The sequence below is a fragment of the Protopterus annectens genome, chromosome 4.part0 (genome assembly GCF_019279795.1).
Source record: "Protopterus annectens isolate FY-2018-M chromosome 4.part0, PAN1.0, whole genome shotgun sequence".
NCBI classification, from domain to species: Eukaryota; Metazoa; Chordata; order Ceratodontiformes; family Protopteridae; genus Protopterus; species Protopterus annectens.
The window spans coordinates 1,459,598,463-1,459,622,090 of NC_056733.1; the positions used below are offsets into that span (position 1 = coordinate 1,459,598,463).

Genomic DNA, 23,628 nt, shown 5'->3' on the forward strand with positions numbered 1-23,628 from the left:
CTCGTAGGACGGGTACTCCCATCATCCCATACCAGCTTCAAGAACCAAAGCCACTTGTCAGTCTCAGGCCGTCTGGGCCATAGTCTCTGGTTTTCTCTCTTTATAAACCATAAGTTGGTAGAGTTTGAAAAATATTAATGCCTTGTGTTTTTCTGTGTGGGTAGTGGGTAAAATTAGTTACTGATTAGCAAATGTCTAAAGGTCAAAGGCTAGGCTAAATTGTAATAAATCAACACAAACTGTTAGCCATGCCTCGCACTTCTGGCCTCATAGTTGACTTCATTGGTGATGATGGTACACTTCTCCAGAAAGGTACTTGAGGAACTGAAGTGTGTGTGCATGCACTTGTTTGCATCTGTGTATGTATATGTAAACTTTAGGATAAAGTTGTAATTTGGTAGCATGAGGTGTACTACACAAACAGCATGGAGAGCAAAGAGGCTGCAAATGCCCATCTTGTACTGCCTTTATTGGTTATCCTAAATTTTTCTGCATTTGCTGCAGTTCTTGGTCTGGAACCTAGCGGACTGCATGCAATGGCCTGCTCAGTCTGTAGTGGTGCTGTTTTGTAAACAGTAAAGTGATGGGGGATGTACAATGAAGGGGTATTACACAGCACTCTACATATTGTGAGGAACTTGTCCAATGGTTAATTCTGGTTTAGAAACCTGACTAGTCATAATAATCTGTTTAGCACACAAACCTTTTTTTCCCCTTGGGGATGCATCATATATGAAGGGGTATTACACAGCACTCTACATATTGTGAGGAACTTGTCCAATGGTTAATTCTGGTTTAGAAACCTGACGAGTCATAATAATCTGTTTAGCACACAAACCTTTTTTTTCCCCTTGGGGATGCATCATATTTAGTTGGCTAGATTTTGGTCTTCTTGAGACTGTTTCACAAGTAGCAATAACAACAGTGTCTACTTGCTCCTTGGCTGTACAGTTCACTAAAATTCCTGTGACACTGTTGTGTGACCATGCATTGAAGTGACTGTTGTATTCCCTTATTTATTTGTTAGTTAATGAGAATGAATACACACAGTATCAGACAAAGTGATCTTTTAGCAGTGCAGCATGACAGGAGAAAGAAAGCAAAACTTCAGAGTATGCAGCTTCCTTTCTCTCCTATGTAGCACCCTTAACAAAGGTCATTACTTCTTTCTGTCTTCAGTACCTTTTTAAAGTGTAATCTTACACAGTTTGTTGCACCTTGATGATCACCCCTTGACTCCACTAATGCTAATGTGCATGTTGTTTTTCATATCTGGCCATGTCTTTTATATATATATATATATATATATATATATATATATATATATATATATATATATATATACCTTTCTTGCATAGCTTTAATGTCCTAAAATCATTCCAAGAGTGTCTGTTTGAACTGGCATGGCACAGATATACAGGTGCACAGAAACTGGTGGCAGAAAGCATCTGCAGCCTATTACTAATACATCATCGCTTTCCAAAACAAACCTGAATGGTTTAGATGTTTAAACAAAAAATTAGAACAGTGGTGTTCTGTGAACATTGTTTTTCCCCGTTTACTTTACAAACATCAACTCTTCATTTGCTCAAAGTTAGTTTTGTTAATAATTCTCAATGTGGTTGTAGACTGGCTTGCATTAAAACAAGTTTGTCCCCTGTGAAATCTAGGTAATCTTTTTCTTTTGACCTTTTCGCTGCCGCTAGCTGGGCTTGTATTTGGCAGTGGCCAAAATGATCATTGAATTAGTCAAAGGATTGGCGCTGAATGTGGCGGTGAGGAGTTTTGTGAACCCAATTCCGCTGTTAAGTATTTCTCTGTCTCCAGCTTTTGTTGATGCTATTACATAGACATAGGCAATTTTTCACTCTGGCTACAGTTTGCATTGATTTCACATGAAAGTAGTACATAAATTACCTATCAGATCTTCATGCTGGCTATTTGCCAGATGTCATGTGCCATGTGCAGTACTTTAGATGGCCCTTAAGAGCTTGAGCATCACTGTAGTAATGTCTCTGGTCCCTGCAGGTCCACTTTTTCCCCTGCTTTAGCCTTTTATTAGGGTATTCCTGAATACAAACAAAACACAGAAAACAGACTGAAAAAAATGTTGCCAAATCTTTTGTATTTGGGAGAGGGGGGGAGGGAAAACTGCACACAGCAGGTTTTCAGACAAAAGGCTTGGCTCCACGGAGTACTGAGCCCACGTCCAAGAGTGACATGTTCATTATACAACTTGTCAACTTGTCTGATTGCTCCTGTGTTGACCTCTCAATCCCACAAGCCTCTGCAGTGCAGTGACAGTGTTGGGGAAGAGTGGCAGGAGGGGCTGTCTGTTGCCATTAGTAATTGAGGGAGGGTCAAAGTTGAAAGGTCATGCTTCAGCAAGCAGAAGATAATTTCTTTCTTGTTTCTCGTGTGTTTTTGAAAGAGGGTGGCAGTCATTGCTTGTGTGTGTGTGTGTATGTATATATGTATATATATGTGTGTGTGTGTGTATGTATGTATGTGTGTGTATATATATATATATATATATATATATATCTATATATATGTGTATGTATGTATATGTATAAACTCACATCATTCCTAAGTTTTGTCAGGTGATTCTAAGGGGTGGTGTAGTCCCTGCAGCATTTGTGTGTGTTTTGGGGGTAAAGGTAGGCATCCATATGCCTCTCTACATGTAGGAGGAGAGGGACAGAGGACACTTTTTTTTTTTTTTTTTTTTTTTTTTTTGTGTTGCTGTCTGGAGTACCTCGCTGAGGTGCGCGCACACACACACACACACACACGTGCACGCATGTGTGCCTCTATGAAGATTTTACTCTGCTTCCTTTCTCCTGTCAGGCTGCACTGCTTAAAGATTGCTTTATTTGGTATTGTGTGTGTGTTCATTCTCATTAACATATCCTTTGACTGCACCAAATAAGCAGCTTTTTCCTCCTCAGCAGTGGATCTGATCTGTGGGGGTGGAATGGGATGTGCAGATATTTTAAAGGGGTATTAACTACTTCTACAGTCCATTTTATTTTCTTGTTTATGTAACTTTGTAGCACAAACACACAAAGCAGTGTCAGTGGTTCAACAGATGGCACACTTCCCTTTGCTGAAAGATCAGAAAACTAGTTCTGCTCCCACTCCAGGAGACTGGGCTACTGATACTGAAGTGCAGTATGGGGGGGGGGTGTTGCACTCCTTACTCCAGGAGACTAAGTGCAGTATGGGGGGGGGGGGTTGCACTCCTTAGTGTGTCGTCCTTCGAAAAGAGTAGGGCACATTTCCCAATGCCTGGCCAAATTTACCTAGGTAGTAGAAATTCCTCATTTGGCTGTCCCCAAAAAGAGGTCACTAGCCTAGTGGAACCAGCCTGGTCAATAAAGGATAAAAAAAAAAAAGGAATTTTGTCACAGATTAGGTTTTGGTCCTTTGATGCTTTGTTCCATTCACGAAAGAAAACCAAAAAGCTGTCAGTGTGGAATCGGAGTATTCCTTGTAGAAGTTCCTGCTTAGGTACATGCTGAGGGGTATGTTGTACTCCATGACTGGCCTGGTGAGATACGATAGGAAAGCCTGCCCTCATATGTACAAAAGCTCTATTGTGACCAGTTATAGGAGAAAAGTGACTTGACGTGTGAGATTGGTGTGGTAAGCTGTTAAGAGGCTAGAGAATTGCAGGTACAGCAACCAACATGGCATGGAGACAAAACCAGTGCCTGCTTATGCCATTTAATTGAACTGCTGTAAATTGACTTTAATGTTTTTAAAGGCGTTTTGCACAACTGTATATTACTAGTACTAGGTTAGTACATTCAGCATAGAAAAAATCTTTGCTGTTTTACTTTATTGTGGAAAAGACCACTTGGATATCCTTTGTAGCTAAACCACTGTTTGTTTTGAGTTGCATTTAAATGAGTATATTAAGTTTTAAGTTTATAATGGACAAAAAGTGGAATCGTCAACATCAAGGAACTGTTGCGGACAAAACATCAAGGAACTGTTGCGGACAAAAGAGCATCTTCTTCCTTACCCACCAATGTCGTGTGATCTCATTAGTGTGTTTAGAGGTACAGGGATGTGGGTGTGCAGGAACAAGCCCCACACCCACATACAATGTTTTTCTGTATTTCTGTTGGTCAGTATAGTGCATTGTTAGCTTAGCATTTTTCATTTTTTCCTTGTTTGGTATTTCAGCATTTATTTCACAATTCATTTAATTTCTGTAGATCCACAGTTATTGTGGTGTGCCTGTCTGTCAATGGGAGTAAGACTTGAATACATGTTATGTTTTATTTGCAAAGCAGGGTAAAGCCTTGATCCAAATGGGACTGTTTCAGTGTTTGCCTATATTATGCATAAAAATACTTGGTTCATAGGTATAAAACATAATATGAATGAGGAAAGTGGTAGTGGTAGTTGTGGTACTGGTAGTGGTGGTGGTAGTAGTAGTATTGCAGTGAGAAGCAATAATTAACAGAAAAGAGTAATGTGAAATTTTGTACAGTTTACTTGCACTGTTCTTTTGGGGGGAAATGGTAGCATTTTGAGTTTTTGACCTGTTTAATGTTGGACATTTTATAGGCATGAGAAAGGTGGGTTGGGTTTGCACCCCCCCCCCCCATCAGGGATATGTCGCATCACTAAGGAATATTTTTTGTTTGGGCAGAGTTCAGTGTAGGAGGCAATTACCTTCTGGTTGGTTGGCAGAGATCCTCAAAATTTTGGGCTAAGGAATCAAGAGTCTGTGCAGTGGAGTTTTGTTTCGAGAGGTTTGCAGTAAGCGGTATTTGAGAAGAAGGTAGATTGTTTTCTTTGGACAGAAAATAAATGTCATTTTGTATCTACCAGTTTCATGGTAGACCTGCATACATTAGCCTGCATTTACTCTTGATATATTATATTTGTAGATGCTTTTGAGGACTGGATGGAAGATTTGCCAGGGCATTACTTGTTGGATCCCGGTGATGGGCTGAAGCTGGTGTGCGACACAAATCAAAGTGTGACTATCAACTGGTACAAAGAGGCAGAGCCACTGACAACTGGAGGCCATGTTCAGATCCAGCATAACACTTTGGAAATTTCCATTGTGAACATTGAAGATTCTGGCCTATATCTCTGTGTGGTACATGGTACTGGCAAAATCCTACGGAACTTTACAGTCATCGTTGCTGGTAAGTGCATAAAATGGAGAAGAGAGTAATATTTAGTTAAAATGTTGTGATAAACTGTGTTTTTTGTATGCCATCTTACCCCCCCCCCCCACACACACACACGCACACACATTTTCCTTGTTCTTATTCCTGCTGTTTCTGTGACCACCACAACAGTGGTGATAAACTAGGGCACATAATCAGGAGTTGCAAATTTGCAAGCATAACCTTTCAAGGTATTTGCTGCCTTTCTTGCTGAGTACCAGGCAGACCTGTACCACTTAGCAGGCCCATGGGTGTAGTTAAGTAATTTGATGTATTGGGTAAGTCCATAAGAACAGCTGCAACTTTGCCTGTTAGCTGGAGGATGAGTCTTAAGTGGTCATATTGAACACTGCCATCATGTGGCTATAAGTAATACTGGCAGAACCAATGACATAGACAGCTGGTAGTGTACACGTGTGTAGACTTGTACGTTCTGCAAGTGGTACTGCTTAGTGTCTTGTTCAGGGTGTTGGCTTCATTATAACATCCAGTTGGAACTGACTGATCAGAATGCATGTGTGTTCTCTAACCAGTATTTGTGAACAGCTAAATACTATGCAAAATAACTTTGTGTGGCTTGAGTAGCATGTAAGCCAAAAGACATTCAGAAGTTTGGGGGGGGGGGGGCTGCAGAATGATGTATCAGGTGAGTGTCAGTTTTTGGAGTTACCTACTTCCCTGATGTGACATTCCAGGAGCAGGGCTCATCTAAACTAGGCCCATGCTGTTATGAACACCATAGTTGTTTGGAAGTTGCATAGTATGACTTTGTTTATCTTGGCCAAAGGTCAGGCTAAGCAGCACAATCGCTGTAGGAGAAGCTTGTTTTCTATCAATTAAACAGTCATTCCATTCATTTTTAACTCTTTGATAGATTATTTGGCATCTGGTGACGATGATGAAGATAATGGGACAGACGACACAGCCAGAGACTCTGCAGAGGATTCTACTTATTTCAAGAATGGTCAGTACTTTGTGAAACTAGTGAAGATTTGGTAGCCATTTTTGTCAGCTGGGACATCCCTGCCACAGTGCACAGTGGCTCATTTAACATTAGTGATACCCTTTTTCTTAGTCTTTGTGTGCATGAACAAACTGGAATTTATTTCCCTTATTTTATAATTGGTAGTGCAAGTAAAAGTAAGGGCGGCCGCGGTGATGCAGCTGTTAGCATTGCCACCTCACAGCAAGAAGTTCTCCAGTTCGATCCTCGGCTGGGGACCTTCTATGCGGAGTCTGCATGTCCTCCCTGTGGTCCATTGTGTTTTGTCCCACTTTCCAAAGACATGTTGTAGGTGGATTGGACACTCTAAATTGGCCCTAGGGGTGTGTGTGTGTGCACGTGTGTGCCTTCTGTGGAAGGTTGGGCGCCGGGCTGGCAACTCAACACCATAAAACTCCACTGCCAGTTATGAGCGGACAGATGATCCGCTGTGGTGACCCCTAACCAGGAAAAGCCGAAAGAAGTAGTAGTTTAAGTAAAAGTATGAATGACTGTTTAATTTTTGAGTGTGTCCTTTATAATGAACATTTTAATAACGTACAGGTGGTAGCTTCCCTTCTGAAACAGATACTCTGTACAATACCTGGCACAAAACTGAAATGCCTGGTGGCTTTCATTAAACTTGTTGCAAGGCATTTGTAGGCATAGGCATGTACACAATTTTGTGCCTTCTGCAAAACTGAGGAGGTGTTTAGAAACAGAAGCAAAATTACCATTGACCTTTCTGCTTGGCATTTTAATTTTCTTTGCTAAATGTTATAACTTTGCTTAGTTTGTGTAGGAGGGCCGCTTTTTTCTAAAATGTGGTGCCTTTATCAGCAGTTTTCTCCTTTTCTTGGTTTTGGGTAATGCATGACACCCATAAGTACCTTGAGTATAGGTTGCCCTTTATGATTAAAGCGATTCAAATGTTACAGAAAAGTGAGAATGTTTGTGTTTGTTGCATTCCCTAATCTTTTAAATCCCTGCTCTTTTCATAGATCTTCACACAGTGATTTATTAGCATTTAGTTGCTTTGTTTCTTTGTCAACATGACGTACCTTTTGTGCCATATTAAATGTAAGGAATCTGTACATGTAAGATGTTTGGGATTATGACCCAGATTGACATTTGTCCTTCCATCTATCTGTTCCTCACTCCCTACTCCCGCACAACCCTCTGTTCACAATATTCAATTGGGAGTATTGCTAGAGGAAGGATTTTAAATGATTATGGTAAGAAATTTAATATTTAGGAACTTGTGTCAGTCTGGAATGTTATGGCAGGATAGCTTTGTTATGTGACTGAAGAGAGCGTTCAGTGCTTATTAACTAATGGTGCCGGACTTGTCTTCACACAGAACGGCCCCTCTACAAGCCAGGTCTCAAACCTGGGCTACCTGCCAACACAACAGCTGTGCTGGGTGGAGATGTTGAGTTTTACTGCAAAGTGTACACTGATGTGCCAGCTCGGATCCAGTGGCTAAAACGCATTGAGGTCAACAGCAATCGGTCAGGAGCCGAAAGACACCCCCGCATCAAGGTCTTCAAGGTAAGAGTATACTTGCATTGCAACAGCAATGTCTTTTATTTGTTTTGTATGGAAAACAAGATCACTTTGCAACCATCACCTCCACCCTCTTTTCTAGGTGTTTGATATGATTGTCTTGTTTTATGAACGTATAACTGAGGTGAGGAAGTGATCCCCCACCCTTGTAGCATGGATATTTTTTTTGGGGGGGGGGGCTGTTTACATTAAGACAGTTTCATGTACTTTTCGTCTTTTTTCCTCTTGGCACTTCAAAGAAAATGATCAAAGTGGCACTAAATTAATTTTAAAAGGGTAATTTTAACCCCTCCCCAAAAAAAAATAGGAACTGGTCATCACCAGTCAGTGCCTAGAAATCTCTTGCTTGAGGAAATGTTTCTAGAACTGTGTAAAATCTGGGTGTGTCTTTGCGAAATCCTGAGTGTACAGTACCTTCTTGACTGGCACTATGCAGAAGGGTAAGCTAGCATATGTAATGGATTCTGCTGTAAAGCCAGCATGTTTTCATATTGTACTACATTAATGATTTAATGCTCCTTTTGTGCTGTCACACACCAGATTTTGTCTGTATGGGGGATGCACTTATTCTTGGGGGTGGGGAGGTGCAGCTACTGTATCAAGGAAACTCCGTTGGTTGCATTACTTTATTGTGCTGATTTGAAGGTAGAAATGTACCATTATTATTATTTTTTTCCTTTGTTGGCTAGTAAAATGCTACCATATATTGTGACATAAAAGCCGCAAAAGGTCCGGCATGCACTTCGTTAGTCTTCAGGGCGATGTTTTATACTTGTGCATAATTTTGTATTTTGTTGGGGTGCATTGGTCATCTAGCAGGACCCCTTGTTAAGTGATCAGTGACCCTGATCAGTTATAGAATTAGGCACAGTGCTGGCTGTGAAAGCTATGAAATTAGTTTATAAAGTAAAAGTGCCCATTACTTGTGCCAGCACTAAGGACTAAAGTAGGTTAGCTTTAGCTTGGGAGTAGGATGGTGCCACCGGAGATGTGCTTGACTTTTCTTTGCCTGTTCTCTATTTTTTTATATGGTCTTCATTTCTTTTCCTTCACAGGCAGTAGATATAAACAGCTCCAGACTGGAAGTGCTACACATTAGCAATATCTCATTTAAAGATGCTGGTAAATACACGTGCATTGTGGGTAACGCGAATGGCTTCTCCTACCAGTCTGCCTGGCTTAGAGTCATTTCAGGTATGTGGAGCATCACGTATAGGGAATTTCCACCACCCTAATGATCATTGGCGATTATAACCTGCTAATTTGTGCTGCAGATTCACAGGTTCATACCAAACTTACAACTGAATGGATATTGAAGCTTAGCCCTGACCGTTCACAAGTTCATACCAAACATACTGCTAAAGGGACATTAAAATTTAACCTTGATGTTCCTTTGTATTAATAAGAATATTATCTCCATTTCACTATTAAAACTTCAATTGCATAGGAAACTGTCAAGTCTGGTCTTGAAAGTAGGTAGTGTTAACTTTGGTTTGTAGAAGGATCTCATTCAAAAGGCAATGCATGAGATAGGTAATGAATCTGTTTTACCATCATGTGCTGTTTTTCCTACAGTGCTGATTGAAGTCCTTGGCATGATTTGTCACGTATGACCTCATTCTGTTAGGATATGACTTTTCCAACAGGTAGGGGGCAGCTGCAACAGGTATTGTGGCAGTTCATTTTTTGTTGCTGGAGGAATGAGGCTTTATTTTGGAAGATAAGACTATGAGGAAAAGATTTGGGGAGAGGAATGCAAACTTTTCTCTTAATTCCCCATTTTGTGTCCTTTTGGTTTCTGCCAGGATTTTAATCTTGGTGGTTTTTAAACGCTAGGTGTGTTTTGCCACGCAAGCTCATGTGCCACTTCCTACAAGCAAGTATGTGCTTTGCTTTTGGAAGTTGTATACATACTGTCAACCTTTAAATGCTTTAGTTGACATGAGATCAATTTATTTTCTGGTCTCTTCAAACCCTGCTGGATTCATGTATGGCTTCAGAACCCTTGTGCTGACTTTGGAAGAGCAGTTGATATTAGACGGAAGACTCTTAGTTGCTTGTACCTTGAAGTGATTCAGAGTTTATCGCTAAAGAGGTCATTTTTTTAATATCGCCTCAGAAGGCCAGTTGCATAGTACTACATTCAGGCTAGAAATCACTGTTGTTGCTTAAATAACTCTTGTGCATGTTCTTTTAGTTAGCAAGGGAAATGTAAACACTGTCTCAGCAGCTGTGTTTTCTGTTCTCTAGACTCCCTGACCAGAGGGACTGATGATGAAGACAGTGGCAGGGAGGAAACTACTGGAGAATCTTTAGATGATCCCCTTTATTTCAAGAAAGGTAAGTATTGCTTGATATCCGCAGGAGGTAGCTTGAAAGAAAGCGAGCACAAAGGTACTTGTACTTATCTCGTGAAGGTTTGGGATCTAGCCCTAAACTTGCTATGTGCCACTAATGTGGAAATTTTCAACCTTCCTTTTTGGCAAAAAGGCACAGTTTCTGCTGGGTTGATGCAGTGAAGTACTCAATACAGCACTGACTGTAAGTTTGTCAGGTGTAGTGAGCAAAGGTTTACTGGTTTTGTACTCCTTTCTGTTAATAAGCAGCTGGTTTGTAAATGGTGTAAACTGTTTAACAAACTATGACTTGGTAAAATAAAGCCTTGGTAAGTGTGCAAGGAATTTTTTAATTTTAATACATTTTGTTGCATAAAATTTTTGAAAAGCGTTTATAGGGTATGTAAGGTTAGCTAAGCCATAGCAGTCACCTCCCCCCGCATGCAGGTTAAAAAAATTATCAAAACTTTTTCTTATTTGCTTGGGTGTTTTCTACATCCTGTAGTGAGAGACTAGGGTGGGGTGGCCATGGTGGTGCAGCGGTTAGCATTGTCGCCTCACGGCAAGAGGTTCTCCGGTTCGATTCTCGGCTGGAATGCTTTCTGTGCGGAGTCTGCATGTCCTCCCTGTGGTCGCGTGGGTTTCCTCTAGGTGCTCCGGTTTCCTCCCACATCCCAAAGACATATGAAGTAGGTGGATTGGAGACACTAAATTGGCCCTAGGTGTGAGTGTGTGTGCCTTCTGTGGAAGGTTGGGCGCCGGGCTGGAAACTCGACACCGTAAAACTCGACTGCCAATCATGATCGGACAGATGATCTGCTGTGGCGACCCCTAACCGGGAAAAGCTGAAAGAAGAAGTAGTGAGAGACTAGGGTGTCGCATTATGATCACTGTATGTTATTCAGTTTCTGCCTCTGTCCTGTCAGTGTTGCAAATTTGCTTGTTGTAATATTTTGACAGATTTGTTATGCCACTAGATGGTTAAAGTTGGAAGCAATGTCCTTAAATAAGAACATGTTGTGCAGAATGCACCAGTGTCACTAGTACCTTTTTATTTAACCCAAATCTCAGTTTCTCCAAATATTTAAAATGTAACTTAGCATTTTTGTTTTGGGTGCTGGTTGTTGATTCCAGGCCTTGCAGTCTGTTGACATAGCTGGCAGAGTCAGAGACCTTGTGTATGTCTTCTTATGAAAAGTAGTAGACCGCTAAGGGTCTGCTCTTTTCAACAGGTGGACAGTTCCCTGAAGAATTAGCACAACCCCCAGTGGTTTACGAGTTCATACTTTACCAAATATAGCAACTCATGAGCCAGCTGTAATTGTACACTGGTAGGTACTGGTTCAACTGGGCTTTTACAGCAGGCAGCTGGAGCTATGCTAAGATATGGATAATTGTGCTGATATGGGGATTGCTACATGTTGTTGTTGTTTGGTCAACAAAGTAATAAGTTTGTAATATGGTTGGTGCTTTTGAGTTCTCCTAAAGGGGGTTGCTGTAAATTCCTTAGAGTTTCAAATGATTTGAGCTGAACAGTAACTGCAATAAATTAAACAGTCTGAGTTGTAAAGAAAGATTACAGACGGTGTGTGGAAATAAATGGGGTGTGTCTGCAAAAGTTGTACACAAACTTGCTGCTGCCTTTGTTTGTATACAGTGACTGTTCTATGTATTAGGCTGAAACAATGAACAGAGACAAATCCAGAAGTATGTGTGTCAACGTCTTTGGGAAAATTAAAGGGCACTAGGTCGGGAGATTGCCTTAGTTATTGCATTCTGTGACTGGTTTCTTTTGGTTTAGGTACAGTTGGCTTCACATGTAGTGTGATATTCGTAGCCAACCGATATGCAGTGCCTGGGAGTAAAAGCCATGCCAGGGAAGAAATCCTAATTGTTCCTTTCTGCAAGATGAAACGGTACCTGAGATGAGAAAAAAAAGGGGGGGTATACATACCTACATCATACATGAATCCAGTGTCATTCTGATAGTCTTCAGGTCTGGGATCATAATGGTTTTCTTATCAAGTCTTAAGTTGTAATTCACTAGTAAAGAGATTTGTTTTTTCTTTCTTTCTGGTGCTCCCATGTATGCTGAAGTTCATTGTAAACAAGGTGATGCAAGACTTGCATTTTCTAGAAGGTTAAAATAGATATTTGTAACACTGTCCTTCAGTAACCTTCCCCCCAGTGTTGTAGAAGATCCTATATGAATGTATAAGGTCTGTAATTTTGAGTCATAGAATTCCACCGTTCTACCAAGATGCAGCAACTGAGAGGTAGGTAGTATGTTTAGAACATGGAAATGGTGAGGGTAAAGCTCATGTTGCTAAAATTGGTTGTAATTTTTTCCCTCATTCAATTACCATTCTCAAAACTTCAATAGGTTGTCTTTGAGGGATATTAACTATGACTAGTGCCATTGTATAGTGTTACTTGCCACACAACTGCTGTTTTTAATTTTGCCCTAGCTACATGTAGCTGCACATGCATGTAGAAGTGTGAAAACAAATTTATCTGAGATGCGTATTTAGTTCTGCCCTAACTGTACATAATGGAGCTTAAGTCCTGTGATTGAGTAATGCCATCATTTAGTGCTACTTATCTCTGAATTTCCCCATCTATTTGATGTTAGTAAGTAGAATATCAGAAGGGTTTCTTCTGACTGTTTTGATTTTAACTGTTTACCATTGTACCCCATTTATTTATTGTGTAGTTAGTTCTAGTCATTTGAGTGCACTGTCAGTCGCAGTTCACATTTTACCTTGATTTCATCTTCCCAGCTCCATATTGGACTCACCCCCAGAGAATGGAGAAAAATCTTTATGCAGTACCAGCAGGAAACACTGTGAAGTTCCGCTGTCCAGCTAGTGGCCATCCCCTTCCTTCTATCTATTGGCTAAAAAATGGTCGGGAGTTTCGTGGTGAGCACCGCATTGGTGGAATCAAGGTAGGCCGCATGCTTGTCCTTTGAGCAACATGCTTGTATTTCTACACAAGATTTTTTTTTTTTCTATATGTAGTGTTTTGCATATTTACTGCAAGCAGAGTAAAAATTAGACTTATTCATTTGAGATTGAAGTTCATAAAAAGAATTTTGGCTGATCTTTGCTCATATTACATATGTGGTTGCTTTTTTTCTATGCCTCAGCTCTGGCACCTCTGGAGTGTTTTGACCTTGCACAAATTCATTATTAATAAAGGTCACATTAATGTGTTCTGGACTTGCTTAGTGTCACTGATTCACAACTCTGAGATCTGAAGTCTAATCCTGACATTCCATTCAGTGCCTGTGTATGGATTGCATATTATACAATTCCTCCCCTAAAACGTGCACGCTGATTGGCCAGCCCAACCAGCGTGCCCATTGTAAATCCCTCAATATACTAACGGAAAAAGGTCCGGTCACCCGGACTTTTTCCGTTAGTATAAAACACTGTCTCGCTATGTTAAAAGAGTTTAACATAGCGACACAGCGTGTAAAAAGCAACGGAGATCTTGCGATCTCCATTGCTTTTTTTAAAGCTGTCTCGCTATATTAAATGGCTTTAACATAGCGAGACAGCTTTAAAATAAGCAACGGAGATATCTTCGGGACCAAACCACGCCAACCGTGGGTAAATCCAGCATTACCCACACCCAGGCGTGGGTTATTGCTATATTATCCCCATGTCTACCTGATTTTGTACAAGAATCTTGGTTTCCTTCTACCTCCCAGTGTTGTGCATAATGATAAGATATGCAGAACAAAAATATCTGTCAGTTATATTTTTCTTATATCCTTAATAAATGATTTTGCTTTTAGGATATGTTGTATGTACTGTTGATAATTCCTAATAATTTATTATAGACCTTTGAAATTTGCAATCTATTTTGCCTGCGTTGCTGTAGTACACAGCAGTCTTTTTTTGCATTCTGAGCATGCATGCCTATAAACTATGCATTCATGACTAAATATTATGTTGTCTTGCTTCTGTCTTTAGAAATCCAATATGATATGCAACATGCATGCATGATGTCATGAACTTGTATAGTAATGTCAGAAAAATGTTTTCTGCTTCGCTGTAGTTTTATGTTTTCACAGCATTTAGAAAGAAAGTCTGAGCTCGAGTTTTGGTGGTGTGAGTAGTGTTTTAGTACGTGTCATTTAATTTTTTTTTTTTTTTTTTTGTGTTCCTTTGCAGCTAAGGCACCAGCATTGGAGCCTCGTCATGGAAAGTGTGGTTCCTTCTGACCGGGGCAATTATACTTGTGTGGTAGAAAATGAGCATGGCACTATTACTCACAGTTACCTCCTAGATGTTCTCGGTAAGCTATCTGTACCAGTGTTGTACATCTATTCTGTGCCTAAGAATGCAAACCTCTGCAGATATGCTGTGTGAAAAATGAATAGCCTTATTGTGCCTGTATGTTCATTTGAGATGGCTGCTGGATTGTAGTTGGCATCTCCTGTGAGGGTAGTTTAGCCAGGTAGGAGGTGGTAATAGTGCATTTTTTATATAATATAAATGTCTATCTGTTATTGAATGTGGATTTTAGAAATATACAGTCTTGGTACCAAAATCTGCAGATTTCTTTCTCATAGATTTGTGTAGCTTCTCCCACCCCACCCCCCATGGATATGCTTATGAGGGGAAAACTGCATCTCAACCAGTCAGTTTGTTTGACAGATTATAAATTTTTGTCGTCCTCACAGAACGGTCTCCACACAGGCCAATCTTGCAGGCTGGCTTACCTTCGAACACAACTGCCTTGATTGGTACAGATGTGGAGTTCTACTGCAAAGTGTACAGTGATGCTCAACCCCATATTCAGTGGCTTAAGCACATTGAGGTGAATGGTAGCAGGTACGGACCTGAAGGGGAGCCATATGTCCAGGTATTGAAGGTAAGAACCTTTTACTGCTTTTTTTGCCTTCAGACTGTCTCAATTTGGTAAAAAAAAAAAAAAAAATAGTTATTTTGAAGAAATGCTATTAAGCTGTGCTATGTTTCATGCACTTCATTTGTGAACCCCCACCCCTTGTTCTGACTTCTGTACTCTGGTGTATGACTCAAGGACATTATACTCAAGGGACTAGGGAAAGTCAAGTGACTGGGCTGTAAAGTTTTGCTCTAAAAATGCAGTTCTGAGACAAGATGGGATGCACTGATTTTGTACAATGCCACATAGATTAGGTAACTGTGGGTTGGTACCACATTTGATTACCCACAACGGTTATGGGGTATTTGATCAGAAACATGCATCAGGACTTTACTGTCCCCTATAAGCTGTGGCCTTTTCCCATGACTGACGACCAGTTATTCTTTATCCCTGTGAAATTACTCTAATGGTATTATAGGGGCATTGTGTATGTGATGTTACTAGTGAAGTTGTTTAGGTCCAGTTATTCACATAACTAATTTGAGGTACAGAAGAATGGTAGACACTTGAACTTGTTAAAGATGGCTGATCAAACTAACTGTAGGCGATATAGCAATTTTCTGCAGATGGGGAAAGTGTACAGGTAGACAAGAAGTGTGAAAACTTGCTGTATAGAGAATGAAGGCCACACCTCAAATAGGCTGCCTCTCTTGGAAAGGCATAGCCAGAGTTTAATGGCAACTGTCAGTGATATGTCACAGTAAGTCTTGCTGTTAATCTGTGCCTGAATTAAGAGTTGGGCAGACTTTTCACTATTTGCGTGCAAGGAGTAGAAAACCTACAGCAGTGTGTAGTGTATATATTTTCATTCATTGCACCCCAAGATTCCTGGGTGGTGATAATGTTTATACACTGGAGGAGAATGGGGATTTGCTTGAGAGAGAGTAAAACATTTCAGAAACGGGTCCCCCATCTGTTGCTTTTCAATTCCTGAAGTAGGCAGAAAACATTTTTTAGCTTAAAAATGTTTTTAACCACCCTTTTGGTGTTCTCTCTACACAGACTGCAGATATCAACAGCTCTGAGCTGGAAGTGCTTTACCTTCGAAATGTTTCGTATGAAGATGCAGGAGAGTACACCTGCCTAGCTGGTAACTCCATTGGCATCTCTTACCAATCAGCTTGGCTTACAGTCCTTTCAGGTATGTAAGGCATTGTGGGCTGCATAATTTGTGGCATGACCTGATTGATTATTTATTTATTTATTTATTTATTTATTTGTGTTTTGTTTTATTTACTTTTACTTTTTTGTTGCATGCATCAGAATGTCTGAAACGAGTATAATTTTTTCCTATAACTATATAGCTGCTGCATTACCACAAAGTAGTTCTTGCTTAAGTCCTAGCTTGATTCTGAAGTAGGGAATTTTTGTGGTCTTTAGAAGGACGTTCAACAGACTGCTACATCTGTGGTAGCAACTCCGTAAAGTTGTGCAGGAAATCTGGCTTTTAAGGGCCAAGTGTTAGCGTGGGAATATCGGATCCTCACTGCAGCACTCACGGCTACCACTTTGTAAAACATATAAATTTGGTAAACTTACAAAGTTATCTGTATTCCATTCCAGAATGAAAATTCAAAATCTAAAATCAAGTATTACAGTGTAACCTACCAAGAAGGATAATTGAAATGCCAGCTTTGTGTAGACTACTTTTTCACCCTTAGTGATGTATGTAGGTGTGGTTAGGGAGTTATTTCCTCTGGGGAGGGGGGATTGAAATGTTGCATTCCCTGTTCTTTTCCTCAAAATTCTCAGTGTCATATGTTGGTGGGTACAGGCATTTGCACATGGCCATATCCATGCAACAGTGCATTTCCAGGATCGCCCTGACTTGGGGGCTCACAGTAGTTCTACCCCTTGTTCAGTTTTGGTTGAAAGACATGTTTGTACCTCTTCAGGAGTAGCCATGCATCATCTTGAATCCCATAACTGATTTCCTTCTCTGTGTTCTGTGGTGCTGTTAGTACCTGTGTGTGTATAGCTTTCGAAATAAGACCCTAAAGAACCATCTTTGTTATAAATCTAGTTTAAATAGGACTACTCTTAGATCAGATAGAGTAGGTACATATACATGCAGGAGTTGTACTGCCTGTGCATATATACACACAGGTACTAACTTTATACACCCTAAGCTAGGCTTCGGAATAGAGCCTTCTCACTATGCTGACTGTAAAACAGTCAATGTAATATTATTGTGTCCAATGTTTTTCATATTATACTGGCATGACTAATCGACAGTTCAAAGACAGGATACTTAAACATATGAGGGATATAAGAAATAAAAAGGAAATTAGTGTCATGGCTATGCACATCAGGAATGAAGGTAGTGAGCATGTTTAAGTTTCTGGTCTTGGAAATACTTGCAGTCAGAACAAGGGGAGGAGATATGAGGAATATTACTGAGGCGGCTGAACAAAATGGATCATGTTATTGTGCGCTGATAAAGCGCCTGGTTTGAATAATATGGTGTCTATTAAACCTTTCCTGAAAGCGAGACAGTCGAGACACTAGTTTAAAGTGTTAAGTATGGTTTTAAATAATTTGTTTTTAATTGAAGTAATTAATGTTAATTGGAATACTATTTAATGTGGTTTGTCATTTTTATCTAAGTCTGATGAAGAGGTGAACCCTTTAAAGCACTTACTTACAATAAATTGGATATTCTGCTGTGCTACATCCAGTGCGACGGTGTTTTTTCTCAGGATTCCTAAATATGCTTATCTATTTCATTTGCTTCTTGCATGATGTATGTTTGTGTGACTGTGTATGTGTGTAATTTAGGTGAGGTGTGCTGCTATTTTTCTCTTGTCCTCTCCTTTGGCTAATGTGGTGTCTTTAAATCTCTCCATTTAGAGGAAGATTTGGTAGAAGAAACCCAGTCATCTGAGATTAAGTACACAGATATTGTTATCTACGCTTCTGGTTCTTTGGCATTTGTCATGATGATTGCTATTGGAATCCTGTGCAGGCTGCAGTCCAGGGCACGCTACAACAAAGAACGATTAGACAGTCTACCAGTTCAAAAGGTTTCCAGATTTCCTCTCAGAAGACAGGTAAGGAAGTGGGAAGAGTGCCCTTTAGCTTAACGACTGTCTATCTGCTAGTATGTATTACGGCTTTGCAGCTAGTGGTCAGTGGTTCAAGTTCCAGCATTGCAGAATAGCTTTAAAAAGGTGTTTATTGATTTGAGTGCTATAGATGTGAAAAGCAAGATAGTTTACTACGGAATATTGTTTCATGTTTTTTTAATTCTGGTATGTGGTTATCTGTAAATAGGTGTATATTATTTTTAGGAAAATGAGTAATGCCATTGAAACAAAGTCCCTACCTTCAACGTGACTTTGGACCAATGGATACTAAAGCAATTTGCTTACGTTTAGGTGACATGGCAACAGAGTTGATGATACTCAAATTCTGGTCTAAGGTGTTACTTGTTCATGGTTTATTGCTGTCAAGATTGTAGGCTGTAAGTGCCATTCTGTGCATTTGTCTGTTTAGCTGGAAACATGTTTGCAAGTCAGCCATTTATTGCTCACAGACTTGATGGGAAGTATGTGATCTCGTCTTGCAAATACAAAGCCACTTGCATCCTGATAGGGGGCATCCCTTCACAGAAACCTCTCCATGAGCATTGGTTAGGACAATGGGGATGTTTTATAGGCTGAAAAAATGGAAGCAATATACATCCAGGGACATTAACTGTTAGAATAGGTTCAGTTCGTATAGTCTTTTGTTTTAATTGATTTATATATCGGTGTGTGAAAGAATCTGGTCATTAATGTTTTTTATTTTTTCCTCCTCTTTACAGGTTTCTTTGGAGTCCAATTCCTCTGGGAAATCCAGTGCTTCCCTAGTCAGGGTGGCTCGACTTTCTTCCAGCTGTACCCCGACATTGGCAGGAGTCATGGAATTTGAACTACCATTGGACCCAAAATGGGAGTTTCCCAGGGACAGGTTAGTATATATTGATTTAGACATACAGCCAAAGTAGCCACTTAATTTCTGTGAAGATGACCACTTGTTTTGACTCTTGAAACAATACTGCTAAGAGGACGGTTCGACTTGAAACCGTCAAATTTATCACATCATCGAACCTTAAAACATCGAGACCAGAATGTAGCAAACTGAGATAATCGAAAACTGAAATCATAGAGATGCGTAACATCGAATATGTTTTGATACTTGGATTGTTGTATTTAGGCATGTTTGCACTGTTGACATGTAGGGAATGTGTTTTCGATGTTAAGCATCTCTATTTCAGTTTTCTATCTCAGTTTGCAACGTTCTGGTCTCTGTTTTAAGGTTCGATGATGTGGTAATTCGACGGTTTCAAGTGGAACCAAGAGGACACTCTCTCTTTCACTGGGCTTGGCATTGGGGAGTGATAAGGTACACCTTGCACCTCTCTGAGATTGAGGGAGGAAAGCAAGGGCGCCCGCAGGCAGGTGCAAGGGGGTGCACTTGCACCCCCCTGGAATCGGCTGACTAGATAATTTCCAAAAAAGTTTTTTTTTTTTATAGGTGCGTTCTTCTTTAAGAAGATAGTGCATTCTTCTTTAAGAAGTCTGTGCTAACAGCACAGTCGCGGGCGGGTGTGCTGACATCATCGCTGTCGCTCATGCGATGATTTAGAGGTTTGAGAGCGGGAACGGAAGATGGGACCCGAAACGGAATACCTCAGGTAGAGCGTGAGTGTGTGTGTGTGTCACATAAACTGGAATATTATTTTTGTTGTCCTGTATAGTCATCTTTACGTTTGTATAAAGGTAAAAATGATTAAACACTATAGTCTGTAGTATGCTTGGTCACATGCTGTGCAGGGGATTCATCTTTTCGGAATATTTCTGGAAGTCTTTCAAGCATATTATGTAAATATTTGTAGTTTATTTTTATACGTTACATTAGTATGCTGTCGATTGAGTTCCCAAGTATGTGTAATTAGGACTCTGAAAAGCTGTTCATCTGATCCAAAGTGTCACAGTTGGATCAAATCAAACTATTCTCTTAATAGTTCTTCAGAAGCACATGCCTTAACCATGTCGTAGGAAGGTCCCCCAAAAGTTTCATTAGGCCACTCGTAAGAACGCGGTTTCTTCAAGCGCATAGGTCGTGAGCACCAGTCCAGGGCTCTTTACTTTACTTTAACCTGTTCGAGCATCTTGCTGTTTTATGCGTTTTGGCCCGTTGCCAGTCTGCTGCCAAGCTCCAACAAATTTGATGCTGCTCACAGTCCGCAGGGTCCAGCTTGCATTGCAAACTGGGCATCTGGCTTCAGTCTGTTACTTGGTTTTTGATGGTGTATTGAATAATTTTATAAGAATATCTTCTAGCTGCTCTTTGCCCTGTAGTGCCTTAAAGAATACTGTAGCGGAATTGGTTTTCGGTGAAAGTGGTGCCGTGCTTGTTGCGATCCCCCCTTTTTTTTACTAGGCTAATGACCATTGGGGCCTTTTTAAACTTTATCAAGCATCCCAACTCTGTCAAATTCTCGTACTCTTGGTATGTGTAAGCATTAAACAATTTCCAGGCTGTGACCACTACCATAGTTCTCAACCAATCGGGGACAAAATCAAGAAAAAAAATCTGGGACAATTTTAAAATGTTAATGCTGTTAACTTGAGACATTGATGTTATTGGAGCATAAGAATTTATATACTCTTTTCTGAAGTAAAATACAAGTGTAACTCTTGACTATTGTCCCTACTGATTTAATTGTAGTTCACCCTTTCCTCCAAAAATCACTAGTTTTAGGATGGATTAAGAGGGACAGAACTAAAAATTGAGTCGGGCAGGGACAGTTGAGAGGTATGACCATTAGAGTAGGGGTTAATGCACCAGCAATGAATTTCCTGTTCCTCAGCCAGTGGTTGAAGTTGTTTAGGGGGGACCTCTGCTTCACAGGGATGGGGTGCCTGCTCCAATGAAAGAGTATTCTCTGGGATACACACACTTCTCTCCAGCAGGTTCTATGACAATTGTTTATATTAAGACACAGTTGTACTTTGCACAGGTGTGGGTGTGCTGACTTGACACCCTGATGGGGCTTTCAGTCAAGTGTGACACTTTTTTTAATTATTGTTCTAATTGTTTTACTACTTGAAAACGTTTAAAAAGGTTAAACTGTATAATGGTCATTACTGGGTTGATGTCAATGCAAGAAACGACTCGCATCCAGCAGGGGGCTGCTAACCCCTTGCTTCATGTATCTTAAATTTCTTTGCGGCCCTTTTGTGGTGTGTTGGGGAGGGGGCATTTGCCCCAATGGATTTTAGGTTGCCCCCCAAACTCTCGATTCCAACTGGCAAGATTTGTGTCTTTAGGGTGCTTCTGGCTTGTTTATTTTGCAGATCTGCTGGAAGTCCAGTAGGGTGGTGTCTTAACATTTCCTTGTATGCCAGGCATACATGTTCCCTCAATGGCCTGTAACAGAGTACAGGGATAGGGCTTTGAGTCGGTCTGCATAGGATAGACTGTTTACATGTTTTCTTTTGGTGAGGAGCGTTTGTAAACAATACAATCTTTGGATGTGCATGGTTGGGTACATACTAAATGTGGCCTTGGGACTCTTGTGATGGGTCTGAATGTTAAATGTAGTGGAACGGTGACTTTCTTGGACCTAGCTGCCATACTTAAGTCGCTCAACATAGAATGATTTTCTCACTACTGTAGACAGGTGATGGTCAAAGGCTGTACTACTGTCTACATGTGCCCCCAGATCCCTGACTACTCGATCAACTCTTAGTAGTGTGCTGTTGATATGACAGTTGCCAGGGGTGGATAACTTAAAGAATATTGTGTATTTCTTGGGTAGCATTATCAACCCCACTTTTTTCTCAGTTTTATATGGAGTTGGGGTGTCAGTATCACAAGGTATGGTATGCACACTTGGGAAACTGGATGAGGTGGTTTGGTTCAGGTATTCCATCATAACCATTTGTGTTACCAACTTTATTTTCATAGGTTCCTAGGCAATTACTGTGCCAATGACACTAGGGCAGTTATTAAACCTAGCCAAGTTGAAGCCCTGCTCCCTGGAGTGCCAGTTTTGAGCCAGCACTAAATTCTGCAGTTACCCCTCTCCACACCAGGGATTCCACCCGTTTCCCTTCTGAAGTTACTGCCCATCCAGTAGTCCAAATTTCACTTAAAATAGGGTCAACAAGTGACTTAGTTGTGAATTGAAAGCCTATTCCAGAAATGGGACAACTTCTGAGACACAAATCTGTGTCTCCAGCAATTGCTATTGATGTCACATACCAGGTTAAGGTCTTTAGGGTGGGTGACACTCTTACCATTGGACTTGCAAATGTGCAGTATTTCTAGTAAAGCAGGGTCTGGTTTGCTTTATGTGCAAGGCACATATCCCTTCTGAGTCCTCTGTATGAAACAGAGTAAAGTGATTGATTTGAGTTTCTCCAAGTAGAACGTGCTGAAGACCCTAAAGTTTCTTTGTGAGAAACCTCTGTGGTCTCTCCAGTTGCTGCAGATGTCTGGAAAGGTATATACCAAAGGGAATATTTTATTCAGTTGTTTGAGTGAGGGAAAAGTACAAGGGATTCATTTTTTTCCCCCTTTCCGGAGGCAGTATTATGAAGTGAGTAACGTAGAATGCCCTTCTTACCATTGTAGAGATGTAGTGATCAAACGTAAGCTTGTCCACCTGCGTGCCTAGGTCTCAGCAGTGATTTTGTATGTGTAGTTTGTTAATGTGGTAACCTGCAGGGACATTGCATTTGCCAAAAGATATGATGATGCATTTTTGTGCATCAAGTTTGAGTCTGACTTTGGCACTAGTCGGTCAGTGTAAATCCCTCCTGCAGGATATTGACATCATTAGGGGACTCTGATTGCTTCCCATTCATAGTCTGCCACAAACCTTTTTGTTTTAGCCTGTACTTATATTCTGAATGGTAGGGCCCCCAGACCCGAACCTTGTGGAACACCACTCGTTACTTACTGGCCTGCTGAGGAAGGTGGGAGTCTCCTATCATTGAGCTAGTTTGCAACCCACCTGATTGTATTCATTTCCAGGGATGCATGGCTAGGCTTAAAAAGGACCTGAAAGGCTCAATGGTACAGTGGTTAAGGTGTATGCCTTTCAACCATAAGGTGCATGGTTTGATTCTCACCACTGGAAAGAGTTTAACCTCGAAAAAGGGCATAGCAAACCTCGAAAAAGGGCAAAGCAAAATTAATTTAAAATGGGTGGCGAAAGCCAAACATACTCTGGCTAGGCTTATAAATGCCCTAGGGCAGATAGCCTAGTATGAACCTATGAACCTATGATTAAAAGCAAATGGATCCATCCTATAATCTCTCTCCATTTATCTGTGTGCATTTCCAAAATCAGTGAATTAGCATGGGTCACTGGCACAATACAAAATGCAATAGTACTATATACAAAGTGCATGATTTGCACACCAGGATTTGATATTAGATCTACAGAATGACAAAGTAAAGTAAATGTATAACCCTGCAATTTATCTAACTCCTCCGGCAAAATATTGTGGGTTGAATATCAACAACAGTACACGTTAATACTAGTCATTTGGAATCTAATAATGTACTATTTTGTAGGTCAATAAAGGGGTTAGGAATCAACATACAGCTGGAAATCAGGGACAGTTGAAAG

At 40.5% G+C, this 23,628-nt stretch overlaps 1 protein-coding gene across 1 annotated transcript in view; it reads left to right on the forward strand.

Annotated features, from left to right (window-relative positions):
• The window catches only part of FGFR4 (fibroblast growth factor receptor 4), a 65,709-nt gene that overhangs the window by 14,710 nt on the left and 27,371 nt on the right, over window positions 1-23,628 (forward strand). Inside the window, exons 3-13 of the mRNA XM_044069299.1 lie at window positions 4,908-5,171; window positions 6,070-6,159; window positions 7,538-7,728; window positions 8,799-8,937; window positions 9,994-10,083; window positions 12,860-13,026; window positions 14,261-14,384; window positions 14,773-14,963; window positions 16,002-16,140; window positions 17,850-18,049; window positions 18,805-18,950. Coding sequence (XP_043925234.1) covers window positions 4,908-5,171; window positions 6,070-6,159; window positions 7,538-7,728; window positions 8,799-8,937; window positions 9,994-10,083; window positions 12,860-13,026; window positions 14,261-14,384; window positions 14,773-14,963; window positions 16,002-16,140; window positions 17,850-18,049; window positions 18,805-18,950 — 1,741 coding nt within the window. The remainder of the gene's footprint in view (window positions 1-4,907; window positions 5,172-6,069; window positions 6,160-7,537; window positions 7,729-8,798; window positions 8,938-9,993; window positions 10,084-12,859; window positions 13,027-14,260; window positions 14,385-14,772; window positions 14,964-16,001; window positions 16,141-17,849; window positions 18,050-18,804; window positions 18,951-23,628) is intronic.